Raw genomic sequence first — 25,842 nt, 5'->3', positions numbered from 1 at the left:
TCTTTTCAAATGAATGTTTTTTCATGAAAAAAAAACAGTAAAAAAAATATTTAAGCTAGTAAGAACATACTCAGCAGTATGCATCACAGTGATACACTTAATATTATTGAATTGAGCTTTCTTTGTGCAAGGGGAAATCACTTCAGGCTATTGTGAGCTCTCCAGAGTCCACAGCCTGCCTAGTTTCTACAGCTGCCTTGCTTTGTTTACATCAAATACTGCTGAGGTCAAAGCTTGGCAAGATTAGATGTGTTAAGCTCACATTTATACCAGTTATAAATATAGAAAATCAAGATAAGGAAGCATTACTCTACCTTTAACGCCTGTTCTTTAAAGAATTGCAGAGCGTAAGCAAATATCTCAAGTGCTTTGACTTTTTTGCCATTTGCAGCTGTCAGGTCTGTCTCCATGGAAAGATTCTACGTGAAAGAAAATAACTGGATGTTATTAAAAGGAAAAGGTAAACATGAAATCAGTTCCCACTGCCTGAAGAAGGGGAATTCTTTATCCACCTGGCTAGGAAAAAGTGACAAAATTGTTCAGAAGAGGATCTAAATAATCACTTGTATTTCCTGGACCATGACATTTGCTGCTTATTTTAGACTTTGTTTTGAAACACCTAGCATGTCTACAAATAACTGCAAGCACAGAGAGAAATATGGACAAAATATTAAATAATTACAACAAATGTATTGGTAATTAATTGCAACAAAGCTGCATATGTAAGAAATTTAATCCAAGTTAAGGGGTTAAAAGCATAGATTTTTGGCTTCCCACCAACACATGAAACAAGAAAACACTTCAATACATAAAGTACTGGCCAAGTCCCAAAACTCAATAATAGCTTAGTTTAAAGACTAAAATATAATCAGTAGGAATAATGTCAAATTTCAGCATGATTTGCACTTGCAGTTGTGAAAATGATCTCTGGGTAAATTTGCTCCTCTGCACTAGAGATCAGTATGGCTCTTTTATTCTACTTCTGTTTTCTGAGTAAATTAATAGAACAAACGAACGTCATGGAGACTCCCTAGACAGGTATGAATCTCACTCAGGAAAATTAGGACATGAAGATCTAAGCAAAGCAGATATTGAACTTCTAAGATCTAGAAAGAAGGCTGGCAAATATACTTGCAAAATGGATTGAGCAGCAAAATGAATCATAATGTTAATCACAGAATCACAGAATCGACTGGGTTGGAAAAGACCTCAGAGATCATCGAGTCCAACCCTCGGTCCAACTCTAGTCCGTTTACTAGATCATGGCACTAAGTGCCATGTCCAATCTCAGTTTAAAGACCCCTAGGGACGGCGAGTCCAGCACCTCCGTGGGCAGCCATTCCAATGCCTGACCACTCTCTCTGTAAAGAATTGCTTTCTAATATCCAGCCTAAATTTCCCCTGGTAGAGTTTAAGCCCATGCCCCCTTGTCCTATTGCTGACTGCCTGGGAGAAGAGACCAATCCCCACCTGGCTATAACTTCCCTTCAGGTAGTTATAGAGAGTGAGCAATTTACTTTATTTACTCTCTAAACTCAGAAACAGAGCTGCTTCACATCTAGTTCACAATCTTTAGGCAAAATCTAGCACTGTCCACAGAAGATGATTTGAGTAGCAGATGCACAGTTATTCAGGAGAGTTGGTTATTACTTACACTGGTGGTATGTAGCTTCATCTTAAACTTTTCAAAATACAACCAGTGCTTTGACTCAGTGGGATCCAAGTCATGGTAGAAATCTCTTGCTGCATACCCAAAGCTATGGAACTTTCTCTCTGGTGTCAGGAGGATAGTTGTTGGTGTCTTCTGATTCGATACACCTGGATCTCCACCTTCCCATCGTCTATGCAAAAAGTGATACAGTTTCAGTGAATTACATTAAAGTTAAGAGCAGCAGAAAAAAATGTGTATCATGAGAAAAACAATCTGGTGGCAGATTCTACACACTGCTCTCCCATCCAAAGATACTAATTTCAATCCTTACAATATCAAGTGGTTTTATTCACAGCCAAGAAAAGAGGACTGCAATTTTAATTTCAGACAATTCAATAAATTTTGCAGTTAGTTGTATTATTTTTAAGGAGATAATCATATTGTCTTTGATAAGAACACAGATTCCTTAAAGTAAGCCACACACAATTAACAAGGAAACAATATTACTTATATTTTAAAACTAAACATACATTTGTAATAACTATTGCAGGGGAAAGAAAAAAATCAAGTAATTATGCAAGAATACTACAAATGAAAACCCAGATCCTCAAAATGGCCATTTTGAAATAGAGACCTGTTTAAATCAGCTGAACGCCACTGTGGAGATGTCGATTAAATCCCTGCCTCTGTCACAGAAACCTCCCTGAAGCAAGACAAGCCAGTTCAACCAACACTCTTCACGTGCCTGATTTCCTGGACACCTGAAACTCTGAAGACATGACTGCAGATGTTGGGTTCTCTGCATTGCACTTTCTACTCACCTGAAATGAATGAATTTTGTGTTTTAAATGCCCAAAATGCTGTAAAAATTTTAGTCTGTCAAAAGGAAAGCAGACTCCCCCAACCACCAAGTATCTTATAGGCACCAAAACATTTTCCTCACCACCATCCACTAAAACAGTCAATAAAACTATCCTATCTTATCAAGATTGTAAAGGTTATCTCCAGGAAGACCCAAGAAGCTCAATGGTATGAAGGTGAAAGCAACACAAGGCTTCTTTCACATAATGGATAAGGAAATAAGTAAGAACATCCATTATGGAAAGAACCATTACATGCAGCAGGAATTGGAGGGGGCATGTGGAGCTGACAAAGTCAGACAGTAGAAAGTTGTACCACAGAGATAGCTGTGAGCATTCTTGTCTTCTCCATCACAAAAAAAAAAGCACAATGGAAGAACAAGAAATTCACATTTCTGTTCCACTCACCCCATGTACAAGTACTTTCAGCATGGGAAACAAACACTGAAGAACATTTTCTTAAAAAAGCATCAGCGGAAAATCTACTTTATGCTATCAGCCATAATCATAATGCAGCTCAAACAGGAGCCAAGTTAAAATCACAAAGGCAACTGCACTCATTATTAAACCACATGTTGATTGTTTTTTTCTAAAGATAGCAAAACACACTTCCATAATACACTACTGCCAAAGTCTTGTTTGGAAGCACAAAACGATTGCTTTGTTCTGTGGTACTTGTTTATGTGACATAGAAAGATTATGGAGAAAAAAAAAAAAAAAAAATCTTCTTTTCCATTTCAGTCTCAGAAACATTTGAACCAACTGAAAATTAATCGACGCCCAGACCTAAGGAGGCAACTGACATGGAGAATTTAAATCTAAGGGGTTAATATTTGGCAAAGGAACAAGGAAAAAGATCTTCTAAAGTGCTGGGAACCATTCAGATCATTCAGCTAAATCAAACAAAGTAAAATCTGCCCCTTTTTGCACCAGCAGAAGTGATGGCTGGGAAGGAATAACCACATGTCTATGAATTTAATTCAGTATAGAGGGCAATTCCACAGCTCTGAAAGCAGAAACAGTAATGAGAAGTGGAACGACTTCCACCTTCATCCACTCAGAAAAAAAGCTTTCATAAATCTCCTTAGTCCAGCTGCTCAGCCCCTGCGCTATTATCAGCTGGCAAGGGCTCTGCTCCAGGTCATTTCTTCCAACCTGCTCCTAGGAACATACTTGGTCAACTCCAAAGTCTTTGAGTAAGTGTTATAGCAAACATATGGTTCCAATGTGAATAGGTTGGGGTGCCAGAGCCCATGAACAGAAAACACAGGTTATTTCACCAGAATGTTAAATCCCACACACCCGCTGCAAGCAGAGAGGAGACAGACTGGTATCATTTTTGCTTGGAATCATTAATGATTCATTCTGAGTCACCAGTGAGAAATTCCATAAATAGGATGTGGCTATAACAATACTTCTTTATTTTTCATTATAGCTAGGCACATTTTCTCTTTCCAGAATAACTACACTTAAAGTGCAGTTCAAATGAAGACAAATTGATGCTCAGTGGTATGGGCTGAAATTTTCAAAGCCACCTAGAGAAATGGACGTTCACTTCCTGATGAGTTTCTGATGGAAACTAGACACAGTAATTGCTCAGTAAGTTCTAAAGTTCTCAGCCTGTATTACTGTTCTGTCACAGAAAGAGCAAGAAGGAAACAGAAGGGGAAGCCCGATTTTACTATCTGCAATCAGAATTTTTAAAATATTCCTGCGTGACATCTTTCTTAGAGAGAAGCAGCTGCAGACAAAGGTGTGTGCATGGTAACTCCTGACTGGGACACTTTCTCAGGTGGAGCCCCAGCCTCACTTGTTAGTGAAGGCTTCTAGTAGGCAGAGCTAGGATTTCAACACCTTTGTTTGCAGTTTTCCTTCATGGTCCCAACACAGGCAAAATGATGGTAATAATGCTGCTCCTAAGGGAAAAAAATTGAAATGCCTACTAAGAGCATGGCCTCATACAAGCCAGCAGTACTCTCTAATGGTAGTGGCAGTGGTAGGCTAGTGGTTGAACTCAATGATCTCAAGGGTCTTTTTGCAACCTGAATAATTCTAAATGCATGCATTAGGTACTTTCTCAAAGCAGAGTCAGAGCTAAAAATCTATTCAAGCAGAACCCAAGGTAGATTTCTGCCTGGGAGCAGTTCCTAGGCTGATATAAAGTAGAGTAGATCAACAGAACAGCACAGACTCATTGACAGGCACAGAGGATCTGACTGTACACTAAAAGTGAAAATAGAGACAAGAGGAAAGTTAGTGTGGAAAGGATCACAAGGTTACATTAAGGTTAGAGAAATGTCCTTCCTTGCACAGGAATCTGGCTGACAGAGCGAAGAGAGTGATCCATGCAAAGTGATGAGAATTTGATCCAGAGCTGTAGCATAACAGTCCAGGAAATGAAGCAGTGGGGTCATCAAAATACAGCTGAACGCTGCTAGAGTGTGTATGCAAAAGAAAGGCAAGCATGTGTTTGCCAAGAATTCGAGCCAAAGAGGGAAGAGAAGGAAAAGGAAAAACCTGAAGGTTTAAGCAAAGTTACACTGAAAAAATACCAGATGCCCCCTACTTCCAAAGACAGGCTGCAATTTCTATCATAACCACGTGCGTTTTCTTTTTTTTCTCCGTTTGTGAAATACATACATTCAGTTTGTTGCCATTTAACCAGCAGCCAAAACATTTATGACTTCACCTAAGTGCATATCAATCAATAGTTTTTCAAAACTGTGTAAGAACCCGTGTATTCCCCTCAAAGGAGACTTTATTAACTCATTCTACAGCACCAAACTGTATTTTATTAGGGCTCTGGCACTGCCTGCCCGCCGAAGTGCTTGCTGAACTCATGGCAATGCTGTTCATATACACTTACTCACAGTCTCAAGGTATACAGAAACTAGCACTCACTGTAACATACACTTCTATTCTGCAACACTGCAACAGGAGTCTGAAGGTAACCACAACTATCTTTACAGAAGCCATGGGGAACTAGTAAGAGATGACAGGTGTGAAGCAGGGACTAAAATTGATTAAAAAGTAACTAATGTCAGACAATCAAGGTAAAGTTGATTATCTAGAACACACAACCACCTCCAAACACATGCTTTAATCTACTGAAGTGAAGCTACTCACACATTTAAAACTAAGTACATGCTTAAAGAACTTTGTTTGGTCAACACTTGTAAATCCTTTTTTGTTTGTTTGTTTTAACTACTGAGCATCACAGCAAATAAACACACACAGTCAAAACCAAGACTCTGTCTACTAATTACACAAATAGAATCATGACTTTGCAGTTACTACAAACTTGGTACTATAGCCCTGTGTGTTCACTCTTCCCTGAAGCAGGACCTTCTAAATAAAACCATCTTACCCTTCATGGAGACATTTACAGAAAAGTAACCTTGTTAAAAGGCAGTCAGAAATCTAAATGTCTGGAAAGGATCAACTCTAAGGAGGGAAGGTGGAAAAAATGTTAGGAAGCAAAGAGGACCATGCATCACTGGTATGCTTTATTTTAATGTAAACATTCTCCAGTGCATGCGGGAAGTTACATTTACTCTGCTGAAATGTTTGTAAATTATCCTACATGTAAGCCTCATTATATACAAAGTTCAAACTTCTTAATACCTTCTGAACTACCTAAGCCTTATTTTTTTCACATACCACTCTTTTCATTGATTTTCATTATTTCATGTGCAGTCATATATATATATATATATATATATATATATATATATAAATTATATATATATTATTTCATAATTCAGTTTTAAAGTGCATCTTCCTCAAAATCCTTCCTTGCAAGAAATATTTATTTGGGAGAGAGAGGGAATAATAAAATTAAAATATTTTCCATTGTTTGAAATACCTGTTGGAAAACTGAATACATTCCCATCCCAAAATATGTTCCTTCCTTCTTTCTGGAAGTAAGGAAATTAGTTTATCTCCTTTTACTTCAGGATCTCCTATAATATCTACACAGGTCTGAAATCACAAACATGCTACCATTATTGCATAAGGAATAAATTGTGGCATTTTGAACCATAAGAAGTAAAATGTCATTTAGGTTCTGCAACACTCTCAGCTGCCCACACAGCACCCACATTTCAGTGTCTCGGTAATCTACAGCAGGAAGTCTAGTACTCTGGAAGGAGAATCTAGTCTGTCATTTGCTGCTGTATAGCGCAAATCCAATGACAAATGAAGTCCTAAGATACAATTTTGAGTCTGAATGGCTTAAAGGACATCCCTAAAACCAGCAGGGATTTCACACACTAACAGCTTCAGGGAGATTATAAGAACAACATAGTATGTGGTCAGACAGAGCTTCAGAGATGTCTTCCCTCATTTTATCGAACTTCTTTAAGAAATCTGATTGATTGCTGTCAAAAGAGAATAGGAATTGATAAACATGGGTTCTGACTCCACAACCCTGTAATGTGTCTGAGACAGAAACACATGGCTTTGACTTCTAGCCTCATGCAGCTGTGCTGTTCACTGAACAGTAGGTGAATGGGATGCAGAAAAGGCCTTGAAGCATCACTTGTCAGTACCGAAAATGGTGTCTTTGTAACTGGATGGCCTAATACCATTCAAAATTTACATTCCTTTAGATAGTATTTCACATCGCCCAGTTGCACTAGAGCTCCAAAATACTTTGAAACTGTATACAACCCAATTCTGCAGGCTGACTGCACAATCAGTACTGTCTGCTGAGATTTAGAGAGCTGCATTCAGCTAGCATCTTTGATTAGAAAAATAACCCTGTATCACACTGCACTGCAGCAAGTTACTCCTTTTGCCCTTTCGTTCTCAGCATTACAGTGCTACAAACAGTACATTACCTAATGCTGCAACAGCAGCTTTATTTAGAAGAAATTCTATGGCTAAGCTTTTCATATATACCTTGTTTATCTCTGAAATTATCTGTAGCTTGGTCTTGTTACAATATAGTCATTTTTAAGGTAGTTTAATAAGAACTGCATAGGTCTCTAGTTATAAAAAACTTAAAAAAAAAACACTATAAAAATGGTTTGTATGGCAAACCTTTCATGTACCTGCCTCAATAGTTTTTACATGTGATTTTGCATAAGATTTATATGCATAGCTTTATATTGCATTGATTTAATCAAGAAATAAAAAAATAAACCCACCTACGTAACAGCATCTAAAATCTGTCTCTTACATACATATAATACAGAACAGATTTCACATAAAACCTTAATTTACACATTCATGCCTTTTGATTGCTTATTTACCAGTACCACTGGTTCATTATGAGATATTTCATTCAAACTAGTGCTGAAAAGCTTAAATCAGCTACAAGAGCTACCAGTTACTGGGTGCAAATAACTAAGCATCACGCACACAACCGCATACAATCACAATTTCAGGGGACGGCAACTACATGGCAACTCCTGGGAAATGCCATGACCCTTAATAAATGTGTAGTTTCTCTTGATCACTGAGATTAGGGCATCCTAACTTAATAATTATTATTGCTCCCTGAACAATTCTAAATACTCACCGATCCTTCCTTTTACTCATGTCATCTTGTAAACTCAGCAGAATACAGAAAGTGGATGTGTTCATGATTATTAAATAAATTAGAATACAATAAGATGCAACAAAAATCTATAACCATGAAACCATGAGAGGATGTACACTGTGGCAACACTAGACAAATCTAGACACTTTAGGCTCCTGTAGAAAACATCTATAGCTACTGCAGACAATCCATGTTATCACGATTGAAAACTAAATGCTGCATTGCAGCCCTTACCTCATTACATGAATACATTCTGGTTCCTTGGTGAAGCTGTAGGCGTAGCCACTGGATGTTGTGCCAAAATCAATAGCCACAACAACAAGAAATAACTGTTCTACAGCATCATCTGCATCAGAGTCCTTCTGTTAAATAGCAGAAACAAAACAGACACTGAGTCACTAATTAGAATAACTGTAACCTATCTTACAGCATTTCTGCTCTCTGAGACATGCAGATCTCTTCAGTGGAAATAAGGACTTCCCTAAAGCTGCATTTGTGCCCAAAGTTGTTAAAAGAAAGCAGAAATTTAAAATACAACTCAATATATTTGCTGGACCCTTTTGTACATAAACTTCTGAATCAAGAGTTTCCTTCAAACACCAGGTTATTTGTTTTGGAACTGGTGTGGTTCGTTTTTTCGTGATTTGTTTTTGTCTGTTGGTTTGTTTTTTGTGGTTGTTGTTTGTTTGATGGTTTTGTTTGTGGTGGTTTTTTGTTTTTGTGAGTTTGTTTGTTTGTTTTTCTTACACTGACCAACTGAAGAATATGTTTCTATCCATCAATATTTGGGACTTATTTGGTGGTTTTAGGAGTTATGTACGTAACCTTGAACATAAGGTACTTCTACCATTCGAAACTAGTGGAGACAGAACCACCCAAAATACAGCAATAAGTGTTATAACCCATGATAATTATTTATTTATGAAGAATTTACATAACACTTATTTTGTAAGCACTATATGCATTCTTTCCTCCTGCCTATGCTAGAATGTGGAAAGCTGTTCAGATGCTTCTAGTGAATTTGAATCCTTTTCCCTGTCTTTTACTTGTAAACCTGCAATCCCTGAGAAGCAGAGTCAAGGGCAACACGGGAACATAAACTAGATGTGGTAGAAGGGTTATGGCTCAAATCATAATGATGTGATATGGAGCACAATGTGAACAAAAAAGGAATTGTACCACTCTCTAGTATTCTGTTGCCTATCACAAATCCTATCTAAAGGACTAATAGGTAATGAACAGCAAGGAACTACTGTTCCCATGCTGATGGTGGCTGTGGCATGAACAGCTTAGCAGGACAGGAAGAGAACAAGCTGGGAACACTGGCGAAAGGGCCACATGCTACAGGGGTGGAGATGGTGAAGGGAGGCAATGCACCCATCTGCACACACAGCATTTTGGCAAAATCACCGTGGAATAGACCTGTTGACCTATTATTAACCAGGTCATGTCTGAGTAATCCACCACTGCTGCTCAGCCTGTACTCTCAATAACATTTTGAAGCAACCTTTATTGTCTTTTACAGAGGAACTGCCAAACGTCCTCTCTTTACACACAGTGCTCCATCATCTTCCTCACATACCTCCATTATCTCTGTGCCTGCTAATTTCAGCACTTTTCTGTAGTTTCCCTACACTTTTCATGGCCATAGGCCCACTACTTAAAATGGAGAAATGAGAGTAATAAGGTTTGGTCTCAAATAATGAAAGACTTGTCTGGATTTTCCTAAGTAATCTTTTCAACTAGAGCAATATGAAAGAGGATATAAATTCATCAGTATGACAGAAGAAAAAGGGGTAACTTCTAGACTATATGGAAAAGGAGGGAATAAAACAAAACATTTATGAGAGAGAACTCTGGAAATCTTTAAGAGGGATGTCATACAACTCTGAACTTGATTCAGAAAGCTAGGGAATAAATTTGACAAGGGTAGCAATGTGTTCTGAACACGACCCCTTGCAATATCAAGAAATACACTGTGTATATACTGTGTTATAGATGATTCAGATAATCTGAAAAACAGATGGGACATAGTTTTAATGGTAGCTTGTCAATGAAATGAACATGATGTATTAAGGATTAAAACACACTGCCTTTATGGGACATTTGCTTGCTTCTAAAAGCCTACAGAGGTGGCTGTTTTCCTTAAGAAACTAAAACAGTTATATTTTGAGCTTCTCTCTCTGTTGGAGAAGATTATTTTCTCTGAGAATTCATATTTTACTTTTGAATATCATATATATCCTTCTTTTCTTCTGAACAGAATGAGACCTTTCAGGTGCTGCCTAAATCAGTGATAAACACAGGGACAGAATTTGTGAACCCTGAGGATCAAGAAGCCTCCACATTTGATATAAAAATGTGCAGGAGCAAATCTATCAGCTCAGCAAACAGGAAAAAAAAAAGGCAAAACCAGGACTCTAGTGAAACGAACAAGAGCTTTGTCACCTACTTCAGTGTGACCAAAATTTCACTTAAGACTGTGGATAGCATAAAAGGGACTACTGTGCAAGGAAATGACAACTTTCTAAAGAAGTTACATCCCACCAAACACTCAAGAGAAAATAATGTCCACATACTGTATATTAAGAGTACATTTCTTACCACAATATGTGATGGAGACAGTGGAGTTATTCCAGGGTCTCCCAAACTTTTGGCTGGTGATGAGTACGTAGATGAGGAAACTGCATCTGAAAGGAAACAAAAATTCATCAATGTCAGCCAGCAGAATGTACAAGATAGGCCAGTTGCTTTGCATACTGCTACACTATTTTCCTGTTGTAAAAAATATGCTAAAAAAGAAAATTAATTCCACAACTGCCACATAAAATATAATTTTTGCCCTTAAAACACACTATGACACAATAACTGCAGTTCTGGTTTTAAAATGTTTGTCTGACCTTAATGACTAGCTTCCATTCTTCTATTACATTACCATCCATAATTTTTAAAGTCTTCCTAGATATAATCAGAACTCATACCTGATGCAAGCAGCAAATTAACAGCCTAAGACTTAAATGTGTGAATGTAGAAACTGAACAGAAGTTGTGAGATCAAAAACCCACTCATTTTAAGAGAAAAAGAGGAGTTGATATCAATTTGACAACACAGTAAGGAATAAATTGCAATTATTCCATCATGAACCTTTATTATGAAACTCTCCCAATACTGTCTCTGTTTTTATTCTTCAGTGCAGGCTGGACTGAAACATCTTGCAGCTGTTAATATTACTGCAGGACAGAATCCAGCTGAGAAAAACAAAAGTATTATTAACCAATCATTGAAGAAATATTTCTACCCTGCATTCAATACTGAAGTTTCATTTAAAGGAGTATATCAAAAAAGTTGCAAATACTGTAATGCACTATTTGTATTTATCCTTCTTATATTTACCCCACTGATGATAGGTAAGGAAATAGCTTATTAAAACAATTAAGCATTGATGACTCAGATGGATTTATACATAATATATTCTCTTAGGAAAACTGCAACAGTTTATCAAAATGGAACATAGAAAAGATACCACAGTCCCCATACATGGTCATGCCCCTCTGCCCCCAAATTTAAGCCTTGAGTTTACCGAATTCTCTTCTGCAGAACATAACCTCATTAGATGTAAAGCAGAATTATTTAATAAGTCTCTCAAGATTAATATCCATAATAAATATTAAATACATTAAAACATTTTTCTCACTTACTTGGATGTATTGCACAATAAAATGCATATTTATGTATCACATCTAATTCCTAGACATGACTGACAAGTCAGAGCACTAAGATGACACAGGAGCTGCTCTCCAAGAAAAGACCTTAGAACTACTTAGTGAAGAATCCTGTTGTTCCTGGTAATCAAGTATATGTTGTTTCCCACAGAAGATGCAAAACCTCTGCAGCAGGCAACTATGGGATAATCTGCCCACAGGAAAAAAATCTTCCTCCAAATCTTAATATTGCTCTTGTAACAACATTTATTTCAAGTTATAACATGCATGTTCACCCTGCTCTTCAGAAGCACTTACAGAAGGAAAATATTCACATTTCGTATACAAGTTCTTCAAGAATATATTATGTTACTTCTCTTGTGGTAAAGTACAAAAAGCCATAGGCCAAGTGTGCCATGCACAGAATCTGCTCGGTTCGTTAAGATATATTTGGATCAGATGCTGTTATCAGCCTCAGATGCTGTTATCAGCCCCCTCTGTGCAATTTCCTCCTCTTTTCGAAACAGATTAATTTTTGTACCATCAACATGGTGTTTTTCATAAAATTAAAGAACAGTATTTCAGCATAGGAAAAAAAAAAGGAATTAGTAACAAACCAGGTTCCTGCATCCTGCTGTCATTCCTGACTGGACCAGCCTCAATACTTCCTGGGGAGACCAGAACATGGCAATCCTGACTCAACACCTTTGGAAACTGGTACACTTCCCTCACTATAGATGCTAGATTTGAAACACAAAAGCGTAGACTTCCAATCACTAGCTATATGTTTCAGTGTTTCTCTTCGTTACCAATTCTTTTCATTACCTGCTTCAGCACTCATGTTTCAGCGATCTGTTTTCCAACCTGTCTTCAGTTATCAGCCTGGGTGTACCTTGAGAGGTTATTTATAGCTCTATATGCAACTCAGAAAATCCTGTGTAACAGCATACACAATTTTTGTCTCTCAGAGAGAGAACAGTCCTTAAATAACCCACGCAATATGCATAATCATCCAATGGAACTGAGCTAACTTGGCTGGTGTTCTATCAGTAATTTATTTGACTCAGTTAACTTGTGATTATCCACAGGTATCAAATGTGTACATGTACACTTACTGTATGCACAAGTATAAAAATATTTGCTAACAGTGCTAAGCAGAGACCAGGTCTGTGTTAACTACCCGTTAAAAAATATTGCTGAAAACAGAAAATGGATTTAGACATTTTCATCCAAAATTTTTAAAATAAGTTGTCCATTTCAGTTTCAGAATGGTCTTGAAAACTTGGGCATAAATGCTGGGTTTGTGGAAGGTTTAACTTTTTCTAATTCTCATCAACTTGCTCAACTCTGCTAGAAGGTTAAGCTCTTTGTGATCTACCAGTATTTTTTGACCAGAGGAAAAAAATTCCTTCTAAACCCATGACCACTCTGCACTGTATTCACTGCAGCTCCTGCAAATAGCCAGCTAAGTAAAAGAATTCTACAGTGAGTCCTATGTGCCACCAGCCTAGAGCTTTGTTGGATCAAGAGAAGGAAACCATGGCAGGCAATACTACAACCTCTGTAGCACACCAAAATTTTAACCAACATGTCCTGTTGCAGTGATTCTGGAGAGTTGCTATCATGTTGGCACAAGCAGCAGTTGCATTACATTGCAACTCATTTTATGAGACTACTAACTTATCATGTGCAATAACTGGGGCAGCCATAATTGTTATATTGCAACTCAGCTGTTAAAAGAGGCCCTGACACTACCAAAGAGTTTGCAGAACTAATAAATGAATAAGCGTAGTGCAGAATGCTGGGAAGTTAAAAAGGTATTTATCAGTGCAGTTGGCATTTACAGAAAATGGCTTGCAAGCCAGTCACCCTGGATTTACTGTGAAGAGTTCTTCTAACAAGCAGTGAAATCATTCTTAAAAACAAATGAAATTAGGAAATTTGTAACATTCTACTGTCTACCCTATCTAAATTGAAAGGCGTTAAAATACACTTGTGCATATGGGAGCCTTTATATTTTGCTGAGCTAGTGTTTGCTTGGGGAAAAAAACATCCATGTGTCACAATTTTTACAACTCTGTTCTGAAGAGCAGTAAATGCATGGATATTCCAGGAAGAGCTGGATATATAAAAATCTCATATTTCTAAAGGACTGTGATTGGTTGATTTGAAAGAAAATAAGCATCTGTTACAAGCCAGAGAATGGGAAAACTGTTGCAAAGAACTTGATTTGCAATCATGCAACAAAAAGTGATTACTAGCCTTTGGGAGTAAATTCCGCTTCTTAACAATTTAAAAAGATGTCCTGGATAGTAACATGGTATTTAAACAGTTCTTAAAACCAGGATGACTTATTAAGTCTTCTGTAATGAAAAAGCACAATCAAGTAGTGTCCCACATAGCTCAAGTTCCAGCTTTATCTCCCATGTTTACCAACGATCTCTATCTGTGTCAAACTACACACTATGAAAAAAACAGAGCTAAACAGCATGCGTTAAATAAACATTTGATTATTGACAATTTGCATGCCAAAACAAATGAAGGAATCTGATTTAGAATCCAAATACTAGTAAGTCCTCAAAGACATCAATATTTAAATTAATCTTCTATCTATAATGCAAACTATTTGAATATAAATCCCTTCATCTACTTATGTATAACATTATGAGCACATCGATGCTTATAACCATTAACCTGAAATATAACTGGCTATCTCAAAGATTCTGATAATCTAACTAAATGTGTATAGAATGAATCTGACCACATTGTTACAATTTCTGACTTTAGTGCTAATGTAAGCAATTGCCAAAGAACACCTTGTGCATTTTCAAGGTGACAAAAAGAGAAAGGAAAAATAGAGAAGACTCTTCTTCAGTTTTTTGTTTGTTTGTTTGTTTTGGTTTTGTTTCTTTACATTCAAAGGGTTATTTGCAAATTCCCAAACAATTACGGAACTGGTTAAATTACAAAATCAGCAAATACTGTATTAGTAACGAATCATGTCCATTATCATATTAGCTGCAATTGCTGGTTTAGCAGATCTAATTCAAATTACTTCTTCTTTTCATCTAAACACATGCAAGAGTTTATTTTCTGTGGTTTCCTGAAAGAGCTAATCAGTTTAGCTTTTTCTGGTTTTCAGTAAATGATCAACCACAATCTAGATTTCCAACTTCACTGATGACAAAATGCAATGAAGGATTAACTTTTAAGTGTCACAGAACACAGAGTAAAAGCAAAGTCCACAGCATTTATAAAACCTTAGCTGATGTACTGCGAACATTTCAAAGATAGTATTTTCAGCTGAATCTGATTTTCTATGAGATCCAGAGAGCAGGACCAAGCTCACCGTTTAATTAGAAAGATCAGTTAACAGAAGGTGATCTCCTCTGGAAGACTACCAGTCTGTTCTGACTGTTTGGGAGCCCCTGTCATGTAACCCTATTCAGGATCAGATAAATGAGTTTTAGTGAACCACTGTAAGTATCAGACATGGAACCCTATAGTCCCAGATAATCAGTTTTAAGACAGAAGGCTTAAACCTGCTTTAAGAAAGATGACTGCTAAACCTTGCTGCCACAAGTCACTAAGCTGGTACTAAACCAAATCTTTTTTTCAGTAGCTACACAAAACCTTCTCTTTTCTATTAAATTAATCATTTTCTATAAAATTCATCACTTTTTCTTCAGCTTTTATTAAGTATTTAGCCTTATGTAATTCAGTTACATCAGGAATCAGCAAATTTTCTGCTTCACATTAGGGAAATTGTTCATTTCAATGGTGAAGCACCATGCCATGGCAATGGATACTCTCCTTACAGAAGGATGCCTGTAGCCCAAGTAATATAGGCAGCAGATAAACTAAAGTTTCTTTAAGTGTGAATTGTCTCTAAGTAAGAATTTAACAAAACAAGTAAAAGCAGGAATTTAGGGAGCAGGATATGCTGCTCAACAGCACAAAGCACAGATATGCAGTCAGGGCAGGGAAGGGAAGAAATTTTTGAATATGCCTCATGTCACCAATTTATTGTATGGAAAAATACCCTTAAAAATTAAAAAAAAAAAAAAAAAAAGAAAAAAATTAAAAAGGTACCAGGCCTCAAGTCTGCCATCAGCAACTCCAGCATGGACTTTTTCAGTCACATCCTGAAGTACCTTACAATCATGCCTACAAAAGAGAAGGCTTGGCTGGAGAGAAGGGCTCCTCCTGAAACTTCGCAGACCTCACGCCCAAGTGATGGTGAAAGGGACTCATCGTGGCCTGTATCACTTACAGCTGTTTTGCAAAACAGAAAATAGGCAGCATCACCATGAAATCAGCTCTCTGTAGAACATGCCTGAACACTAATACGTATGTCATATCCAAATTAACATATCTTAAGTTCATTTTTATCCTGCCAGAGTGGCCACAAAACAAACTCTTGCTAATTAAACTCTTCTCGTGATTTTCTGAATCAGAAACAGGATCACTACTATTCCTTATTTCAGATCATACTTCTAGCATTTAAGAAGTGCTTTCACAACAAGAAGGATCCAACAACAAGGATCCACTGAGAAGAGCTGGATATCACACTCTTTTCCAGGCTCTCCCAAACTTCCCACCGAGTATTCCGGCAGTACAACACCCTTGCCTCAAAAGAAAAGCTGCAATAACTCTTTTTGATTTGTATAATGCATATCCACTGTTCCATCTGCCAAATCTGTTCAGCCTCTCAGTTATTTGTAGGCGGAGGAACCAGATGCACAGGGTAAGTCAGGATGCATTAGACCTACTAAAAATGCCACAATTGCAGCTGATCTTTATGGGTCCAATAAATCCAAGTTGACTGAATTTACTGTGCACATACTGATCATTTTCACAGATCAAACACTTGTACATATCTGATGGCCATTTTTCTGGAATTTCCAGCCATCCAGCAGCTGGTGAGAGTGATTGCTACATGGAGCTATGATCTCAGACTGCTGGTCATACTAAAATCTTTGCCAAATTCTTCATTTTCCACTCAGGCAATATCTCTGGATTTAAAAAAAAAAATAATAAAAAAAAGGTGATGTACCAAGTGCCAAGTGAAATATGGGTATAGGGGTAGCCATCAAGCAATAAAACGGTGGGATTAAAAACACTGGTTTTTTATTCAAAACGTTGTATATCATTTTGAGCATCGATAATAATTTTGCTGCAAGTAAAGTTTGCTAATGATGTTCACACAACAGGAAAGGAAGGGTTTACCATATTGCTATTAGCTGACAACTGCTGCATTGTTGATGAAAACCTTATTCAGCTTTTCCTATTGCTGAGGTTTTGCTTTGCATTAAGAACAAAATGTCACAGCTTCCAAATGTAATTTGACAACCTGGAGCATTTTACTGCAAATACAAAGATGGCCTTTGAAAATAATTATAGAGCAACAACAAGAAGAAGAGACAGAAAGAAGCAAATAAAAAACATTTAAAATATTCTTATTCTTAATAAAAAGATCTCACATTTCATATCAGAAGAACCTTCTGTTTCTGCTGAAATCAATGATACCACTACTATTACCATCAATGGAATCAGAGTTCTTTGTTTTAAAATGCCAGTAGGCATCCAGCTGGTTTGTAGAAGACTGCAGTACACTTCCCCTCTATGAATACAGCCATAGCTAATCTCTGACACAAATCCAAGTTTCCTGATACCCTTTCATAATAATTGGTCATACATAGAGCTGGTATTCATTGCATTGATACCAACTAGAGTGCAGTGATTTCCTAAGCAATTTCCCAATTCTTTGGATAAAATCCTAAAAACAAGACATGTTTCTCATTACAACTTTGACCCTTTTCATTTATGTTTTTACATCGCTTCCCCTAATGACTATAGGTTGGCTGGAGGAATTACTTTTTTGCTATGTTTTCAAGATTTCTGAGATAATTTAAGTTTTTAACATTATTGTTAAGAGCATGAAGAAACAACACAAGGTTCATCCCAACACTCACTTTGTGGATAATATTAATTTTCCTGCACCTCACCAGCAAAGGGAAACCAAGAGACACCACTTATTTTCTGTAACCTTAAGATGAGAGAAAAAACAGAAGAACCTGCTATAACCTTCTGAAAATGCCAAATGGGTTATGTTCACTTCTCCTCTTTTTGACAGAATGTAAGTGAAACTGTTTTACCTAGATTTGATTCGACCTCTCTAATGCTTGGTAAGCTGGACTAAAACAGACCTATTAACACTTCCATGCTACTTCACAACTGGGCCTGTAAAGTCTCAGCCAGGTCTTTACCAATAGCTAAATCTGACCTTAAAGATGCCTTAAACTCAAATCCATTCACCATCTACACTGTAAAGTCTTAAATCCAGTTCTATATTGAATGACCTGAGAGCTTTCCAGTTTTTGCCATCAGTCAGCTCTGTCTTCCCTCCCAGTCCTGACATGGTTCCCACTTGCTCAGAACCTGGGGTCTGGGGAACTCAGCAGCAGCATCTTGCAGGGATCACTCTCCTCCTAGATTCCAGCTCTTCCACACGCATCACTGCCAGGAGAGACAAAACTGAGCCCGATTTACATGTCAGAGAGGGCAGGCTGCATGTTATCATACAGGTGGGTTAACAACAGATTTTGAGGCTCAAAGTGGTAGAAGACAACCCTGCGGGATCTTTCTAAATATTCCACAAATATAGTTCTGTAACAGACACCTTTAATATGCACTAACTAACCTTCTCTTGCTTCAACAAGCTCTTCCATTAACTTGCTTCCTTCAGACTGTCTTGCACTAATTGCCTCTGTGCAACATTTTCTTGTATCTCTCATCTCCTCCCCTCTTGCTTCCAAAAAGGAAGACATAAAGGACAGAAAACAAAATACAGATGTACAGAACCTAGGTTCTGTGTAGATACCTTCCTAGAAAAGGCTTCCTGCTGCTTCTCCTTCACCATTACATCTGTCATCACCTACTTCATCTACATGGCTCACTGCAAGGTTGTCAGGAATGGCACTAATAAGATTATGCTCTAATTCCCAGGACCACACTCATAAACCAGAACATTTCTGATGCTAATCACTTTCTTTGAGAAAAACACCATTTACTACCTGAGAGTGGGCTGGTTGGTTGGGCTTTTTCTTTCAAAAAAGTAAGATCATAATATTAGAGTTATAAAAAACCCTATTTTACTGCAAGTTTCTATTTAAGAACCATCTCAAAATGCAATTGTATCCTGAAAGCAACACAATCCTAGATTTACCTTTCTAGATCAAGATATTCAAAGGAATATTATTCAAAGAGTGAAAAAAAAAATACCATTGAGGTTTTCTAGATTGTGCATCCAGCACACATGATAAGAACAATTTGGGGGCACTTGTTTTATTTAGAAGGCAATCAACTAATTTAATTATTAAGTATTGCTAGGTTCATGAAGAATCGTGCAATGCATCAAGCTGGATGAATGCAGTGACTCCTTTTTCTTGAATTGGGAAAAATAGCTGATAATGTTTGTCTTCTTTATTTTGACAATCTTCAGGAATCCCAAATATGATTCAAACATTTTTTGAGTCTTGACAAGAATAGAAAACAAATCTGCCCCCGATTCTTTCTCCTCCCCAAAAAAGACCCACAGAAAGATGGAGACGGGATAAAAAGAATAGCCAAACTAGAATAGCTATTGCTTTACATAGCAGTCAGCATTAGTGATGTTACATATAATCCCTTTATATTCCTCAAGGATATTAAATCTGGTTTTGTTCAAAGACAGGAAAATAAGAGAATATTAGTTGTTACAAAACTGCAAAAGATGGGGTCAAATTTGATAATTCATTGGCAAAGTCATCTGTGAATCCATAATCTATGGCTATTGATTTAACTTCTGAGTGACACTTCATAGCTACATCAAAAATAACTTTGTGTTTCTTTATTCTTTTTATTTAATGATCTAGAAAACAGATCAGCTATCTGGCTTAAAAGAAAACACCTTGTAAGCAGAGAAGCTATGGAGAGAAAAAAGCAGATATTTAGTATTTGAAGAATGGGTCATAAAATCATGCAGTCGCTGACCAAAATCCATTTCCAGAGGTTTTTATACAAGCATTCATCTGCTCACATTCAAATGCCATGACTATGCACATTGCACAGAGATCAACACCAACCAGTCAGATAACCAACTGAAAAGTTACAGTGTCAAGGTGACAAGCAGATGGTGTGGCCTGCAAAGGAGTTCCTGTGGCTAAAATCATAACAGAAGCATAGCTGAGTAAGCACCAAAACTAACACAAAAGGTTGATTTTTTTAATGCAGCAGTTCCATAATGACAATACTGAACACTTTTGTAAATGGCATGTCCTGCCGTTCTGATTACAGCATGTGCTCTACTAAGGTATCCATGGAAACTTGAGAAAGAGATGTTAAATTTGTTAGATGTGTTTGGCACCAGGGAATAAGGCTAGTTTTCAGTCAGCCTAGTAGAACTACAGGTATTTTGATCTTTAAGCATGGAGCTTTAAGCATCAAGAGTCCTTAAATAATGCTGAAATCCACAAGACTGAATTTCCAAGGGAATTCCTTTCCCAAGCAATGACTAGGAGGTGGCATGAACACAATAAAGAAACTGTGATTTTAATGTTATAATCCCTTAAAAGAGAAAAATAGTCCAATCACTGTTAGGAGGAGAGAGACACCCAAATATTCACTCTTCAGGCTTCCCAGGGAACAAGAAAAAAGAAAGTGTAAATGTAAATGCACAGAACCTTGCGACGAAAGGCTGTGCAGGAGAGGTGGACATGGAGCACTTGAGACTGTAAAACCCTTCAAGAAGTCCTGAACAGCACTAGCAACATAAAATGTATCCAGAAATGAACAAATCAAAGCAGCATTCCCAGATAATTTCATACAGGAGAATGAAGTAGCATAAGGAGAATATTTTATCTCTGCCTCCCTCCCCAAGGAAACTAGTGTTGGTTGGGTAGGCTCCTGCAACAGAGACAGTTTTTCTTCAGAGTAAGTGAATAAACTCCCTCAAATGACATGAAATTGCTACTCTGAAACTCCATTCACATAGACACTCCTTTCTGGACTCCAACTGATAACAATTACTAGAAATCACTCTCAACATTCCTCAGAAACTGCATCTGCAGAGCACGTCCTGAGAGTCTTGACTCAGACACTGAAGAACTAGTGACAGAAAAAAACAGCTAGAAGGAAAGCCCTCACCAGGTCTCCTGTTCTTGTAAATTAAGATGCCTTTGGAAGCGATCCATGTGCCCAGAGCCCGGCAAATCAATCACAACAGAGCTACTGATGTGGGCCAGCGAGCACCAAATGCCTCTCGCACACAACCAGATCACAGCAGCGTGCCTATGATGGGGCACATCAATGCAGTTCATAAAGCCGCCCTTGGATGTCCTTGACACACCCTGACGCAGTCCTGAGTAAGGACATTTAGTTAAGTCCTTAGTAAAGAACAAAGGCTTTCTAGCCTGAGTGCTGCCCTCCATCTTCTGAGTATTTAGTTTATAGTTTATTTATTTGCTTACTTTACTAGAATTGTCTGCATTTTCATTTACATGAAAACCTTTCTCAAATCCCTCTGAGACAAATTTTAAAGGAATTTCCTGTTTTAATAACAATTACTTACACAGTTTATCACTGCCATGCTAATTTTAAAACACTGAAACGTCATTGCTTTAATAGCAGTTATGGCAAAATTTATAACTTGCATTTGTTTACTTAAAATGCATACCACTATGTTTCTTAACAGCACAGCACATGGGCTGTAGTTGACATATTTTGAGCAATGAGAGCTATGGAATGACCAAATGTGCCTGGTCACTGAGAAGAGGCAGTTTCAGTTTAATGACCCAGGACACTTGTCACAGTGAAGAAGATGAAGTGTGCAGGTATGTCACAGGTGTTTCAGATCACTGAAGTTAATACTTGGCAGCAACATTACCTCAGCACAACACCAACATCTGTGACCTTACATCACCAAACAGCTGCACGCTCTTCAGTAAAACATCTGTGAACCAAACATACCATTTACAATCACAACTGATGGACTTCAGAGCTCATTCCTGAAGCAGATTCCAAGCCCTCCTGGTACCTCTCTCTTTCACCATTGAAGTAATAGAGCTAAACAAGCCTGCATAATAGTGATGCAACCTAGTGTTTCACCCATTTCTATTTTCAACTATCAAAGCTGCTAAATAGAAAAGTGACAAGTGCCATTTAGAAGGTGAATACATAAGCAACCAAAGCCATTTATGTATAGGGAAAATATTCTAAAGATTTCACTAAGTTGCATATGAAAAATGTCAACATCTCCTGTACTCAAAAAAACAAAAAAAGGAATACATCCAAATTTCCCCAAAAGGTCATGTTGCTTCATACCTAATTAAGGTCATGATTGTTATTGTTCTCCTGCTCAGAAGTAGCATCATGTGAGTGCACTGGTTTTCATTCCTTTCACATTTTCCCTTATCATTTACTGAGAGCCAGCGCAGCTTTCTTAAATATCCAGAAAAGCCAATTTCCTCCTTCACAATACCTACAGATTAGAACAGCCATAAAGAGAAGTTTCTAAAATCATAAATGGTGTGCTGTTTCAAGCCAACACTCGTGAAATCCCATCTGACACATCATCAAAAGGCAGAACCAACTCAGGTACAAAAAATGGAGGTGAAGGGATCCTTTGGCTGTTATTGTTCTAAAACAAAAAGTGTATCTTTTTTTTTTTTTTTTTTAAAGGGATGGTTCTTTGGTGCAATTATAGATAGAATATGTGAAATTGTAGTAGAGGACAGCAAAAAGGTAACTAATCACCCAGAACAGCTTAGAGGAATAAGGAACTGGAAATTTAAAAATATTTGACCAGACCTGTAGCTTTAAGGGAAAAAAAAGAAATAAAAAAAATTAAAAAAATCACACCACTTGGCAGAAAAGAGCACAAGACAAGACATCAGTCAACTCATATATAACCTTAACCACCAGTGACAAGGTCAGAATGCAAAATAGATCCTAAATCTTGACATTTGCTTGCAGGAACCAGGTCTTTTGTAGCTGAGGCAGCACTCTAGTCCTCCTGCACAGAACTAGCCTCCTGAAGGCTGCTCTAACTTGAGCCACCATCCAAGACCACAGCAGCCTCTCCCAGCTCCTGATGGAAGTTGCACTTGAGAGACGACCCAGTCACACCCTCTAGACTAGGACAGAGCCGCCTTTCACCACACATACATCAGCTAAATCAGCCTCTGGACAGACCAGACCTCCTGCAGCCTCACCACAGCTGACTGCAGCTTTGGGGAAGCTTTGCAGGTACAGAGCAGGGCAGCTCCGTTGAACATCAACTGCTGTCCCAGTGGGAATGAACTAAATATTCAGACCAACAGCTCCTAGGCTGATAGTACCATGAAGCAAAACTTGTTGGTTGAATCAGTGTCACGCAGTTAAGAGCCAATGGCTTTAAAAACGCTAGAAGTCAGTATAATTAGAATCTTTACATGCAACAGCTCCTGGGTATGAACAACTTAATCCAGGCTCATAATAACCAAGCTGCAGATACCGCAATGCTGTGCTAGCTGAAGCTATAAAAATGATTGACAGGCACTGCATACAACACTTCGCTGTTTTACATATAGACATTTATTTTACGCATTGTGCTATGCTGCAATAAGTGACTGTAGCTTCAAAACTGTCAATGCAACAACACTCACTAAATCACAGTTTACCCCTGAAGCCTTTTTTTCTCTGACAGCTTTAACTTTCTAGTGCATGGAAAGAACATAAAGATTTCTGGCATAACAGATCACTGCTTTACTACACGATCTTGTGCCTTCTAACAAAACCCCTCCTGCAAAGATTTTCCCTATGTCACAAGTTATTTAATTTCAGCATTGCAGCGGACTAACCTTGCAACTTTGCAGAAAACAAATCACATGATAACTTGTCATCTAAAGACAAACGAACCTGTCAGTCTGTTCTTGTCAGCTGCATGCTAGAAAATTGTTACAGGTTACTTCAAAACAGACATTAGAGAGTTTATTTAGGAAGCACTGCAAAAATATTTAGATTGGGGTGGGGGAGGGAATCCAGTAGAGCCAGTCATCTTAAAGATTCAACTAGTTTCTAAGTATTCTTTTATGTTTTTTCTTAATGCATACTTTATGACTCTCTTACTCTGCTTGCACTGAAAATTAAGCTATTTTATGCAAAATATTCTCCAAAACCCATTATGATCTGTATAAACTCAACCTTTTAAGTTTCTCCATACGTTACTGCCAGCACTTTAGGCTCAATATTACAGTTTTCTCAAATCTTTGAACCAGTCAGTGAGAAAGGGATAGAGAGATCAAATGAAATCAGGCTGTCTGCATTTCCCTTAGGGTTAGTCACCCATATCATTTGTATCCAAGGAACCCTCCTCCCTCCCTCAGCTCCCTTCCCACACAAGGAGAGACCACCCCTGTCCTCCGAAAGCTATGTTATTTTTATCAGGCATAGTGTAATCACAAAAGGACCAAAACCTCTGAATCATTATTTCAAGAAAAACAAGTTTCACAGATCGCCTCAACTCATACGTCAAGTTTGCAAAGTCAGAGAGTCGCGCACCCGTTAATACGGTAACACCGAACCACTCGGGTTTTATCCCATCCCTGTGCTTCATTGGGCGCTCTCTGGTCCCCGAGGCTGCGCCAGGATGCTAAAGCTAGACACCCATCCCAGACAGCGCTGCCTCTCCCACCGAGCTGCCAGTGCATCAGGCTACTTGATAAAAATGGTGCCTTCCTTTATTGCAGCAGTAGCCCCTGATTTCCAGCGCAAGCTCTCACCCCCGTCTCCGGGGCCGTTGCTGGGAAAGGGAGACCCCGACCCGCGAGGAGGGCGGATCCACAAAGGCTCCCCCCCCCCCGCCGCCAGGAGCGATGCTGCGCCTCCGGGCCGCGCTCGCCGCAGAGCACCGGTGCCCGGGCAGGGCGCCCGCCCCAGCAATGCCTCCGCATTGTTTTTTCACCTGGATCCCCTCCCGCTCTGCTGCATCGGCTCCCCCCAGGGACAACACGTGATGAGCCACGGCTGCTCCGCAGCAGGCGGCGGGCTTCGCCGGGTTGAGCTCTGCAGCAAGCCACCCCCTCGCTGTCGTAGCCGTCCCTGCCCGCAGAGCCCCGCACGGGCACCCCCACACCCCGCCGGGGAAGCCAGGGCGCTGGCGGCCCTGCCCCATGCCGCAACCGCCCAGCGAGCGCGGACAGAGCCGGGGCGGCGGGGCCGGCTCAGACGCCAGGACATTGTCTGCAGTCTCCCCGCCTCCCCCTCCTCCGGACGGCGCTCTGGCTCCAGATCACTTCCCCCGATAAGCCGGGGCCGCCCCGCCGGGCCGTGCCAGAGGAGCGCCCGGGCTATGTCGCGCCTGCCGCCGGCAACGCTCCTGCATTGCGACGGGGGCCCGGCAGGCGCGGGGCCGCGCTCGGCCGCGCAGCACGGCCGCTCGCCCTTACCTGCAGCACCGCTCTCCGTCTCCGACATGGCCCGGCCGCCCGCCGCCGCCCCGCGGCTCTCTGCCTTCCGCGCTCCGCTCACTGCGCTCGCCGAGGCATGGGCCGGCTGCGGAGCTGTGCTATCCAACCCGGGGGAGGCTCCGCTCCTTCCTCTCGTCCCCACCCCGCCGCGCCTTCCTGCAGACGGTGCAGAGAGCCAAGGGAAAGCCTCCGCGCTCGGGCCGGCGCTGACAGCTTTCCCGCCCAGGCTGCGGGGCTGCGCAGCCCCTCCCCGCCCGCTCCCCGCAGCCGCACAAGGGAGCCCGGGCTGCGGCTGCAGCTCGAAGGCGGTGGGGCGCTCCGCGGGGAGGGGGGCTGAGGGCAGCCCCGCCCAGCCCCAGCTGCGGATTTCAAGGCTACTGAAGCAGAAAACCCCTCACGGTGACAGCTATAAAAAGAGCACCCCCTCCCTGGTCGAAAGTGACACCCTGCCTCATCCGTGTGCGGCAGAAAAGGGTTCTGGAGTCCTGCTGGGGACAGAGCGATGATGTGGTTATGTGGTTATGCTGGTTGTTTGCCTTTGGGTTGTCAGGAGGGTGTAGGTACAGCTAACCTTAACAGTCAGAAATCATTAACGAGT

At 39.5% G+C, this 25,842-nt stretch overlaps 1 protein-coding gene across 3 annotated transcripts in view; it reads right to left on the bottom strand.

Moving 5' to 3' along the window:
* HSPA12A (heat shock protein family A (Hsp70) member 12A) overlaps positions 1-25,842 on the bottom strand; it is a 99,831-nt gene that overhangs the window by 32,778 nt on the left and 41,211 nt on the right. Inside the window, exons 1-5 of one of the 3 annotated variants that reach the window (XM_065066910.1) lie at positions 25,224-25,529; positions 10,661-10,746; positions 8,291-8,418; positions 1,655-1,841; positions 315-419 (exon numbers count right to left, since the gene is read on the bottom strand). In XM_065066910.1, the coding sequence (XP_064922982.1) occupies positions 315-419; positions 1,655-1,841; positions 8,291-8,418; positions 10,661-10,746; positions 25,224-25,251 (534 nt within the window). In that variant the 5' untranslated portion in view covers positions 25,252-25,529. Of the gene's footprint in view, positions 1-314; positions 420-1,654; positions 1,842-8,290; positions 8,419-10,660; positions 10,747-24,336; positions 24,407-25,223; positions 25,530-25,842 lie in introns of those variants that run through there. The other 2 variants (XM_065066909.1, XM_065066908.1) reach the window with 2 other exon arrangements.

The sequence above is a fragment of the Columba livia genome, chromosome 6 (assembly GCF_036013475.1).
Source record: "Columba livia isolate bColLiv1 breed racing homer chromosome 6, bColLiv1.pat.W.v2, whole genome shotgun sequence".
Lineage (NCBI taxonomy): Eukaryota > Metazoa > Chordata > Aves > Columbiformes > Columbidae > Columba > Columba livia.
Note: the sequence above shows the minus strand (reverse complement) of the source record. Positions and strands in the feature narration are given on the sequence as shown.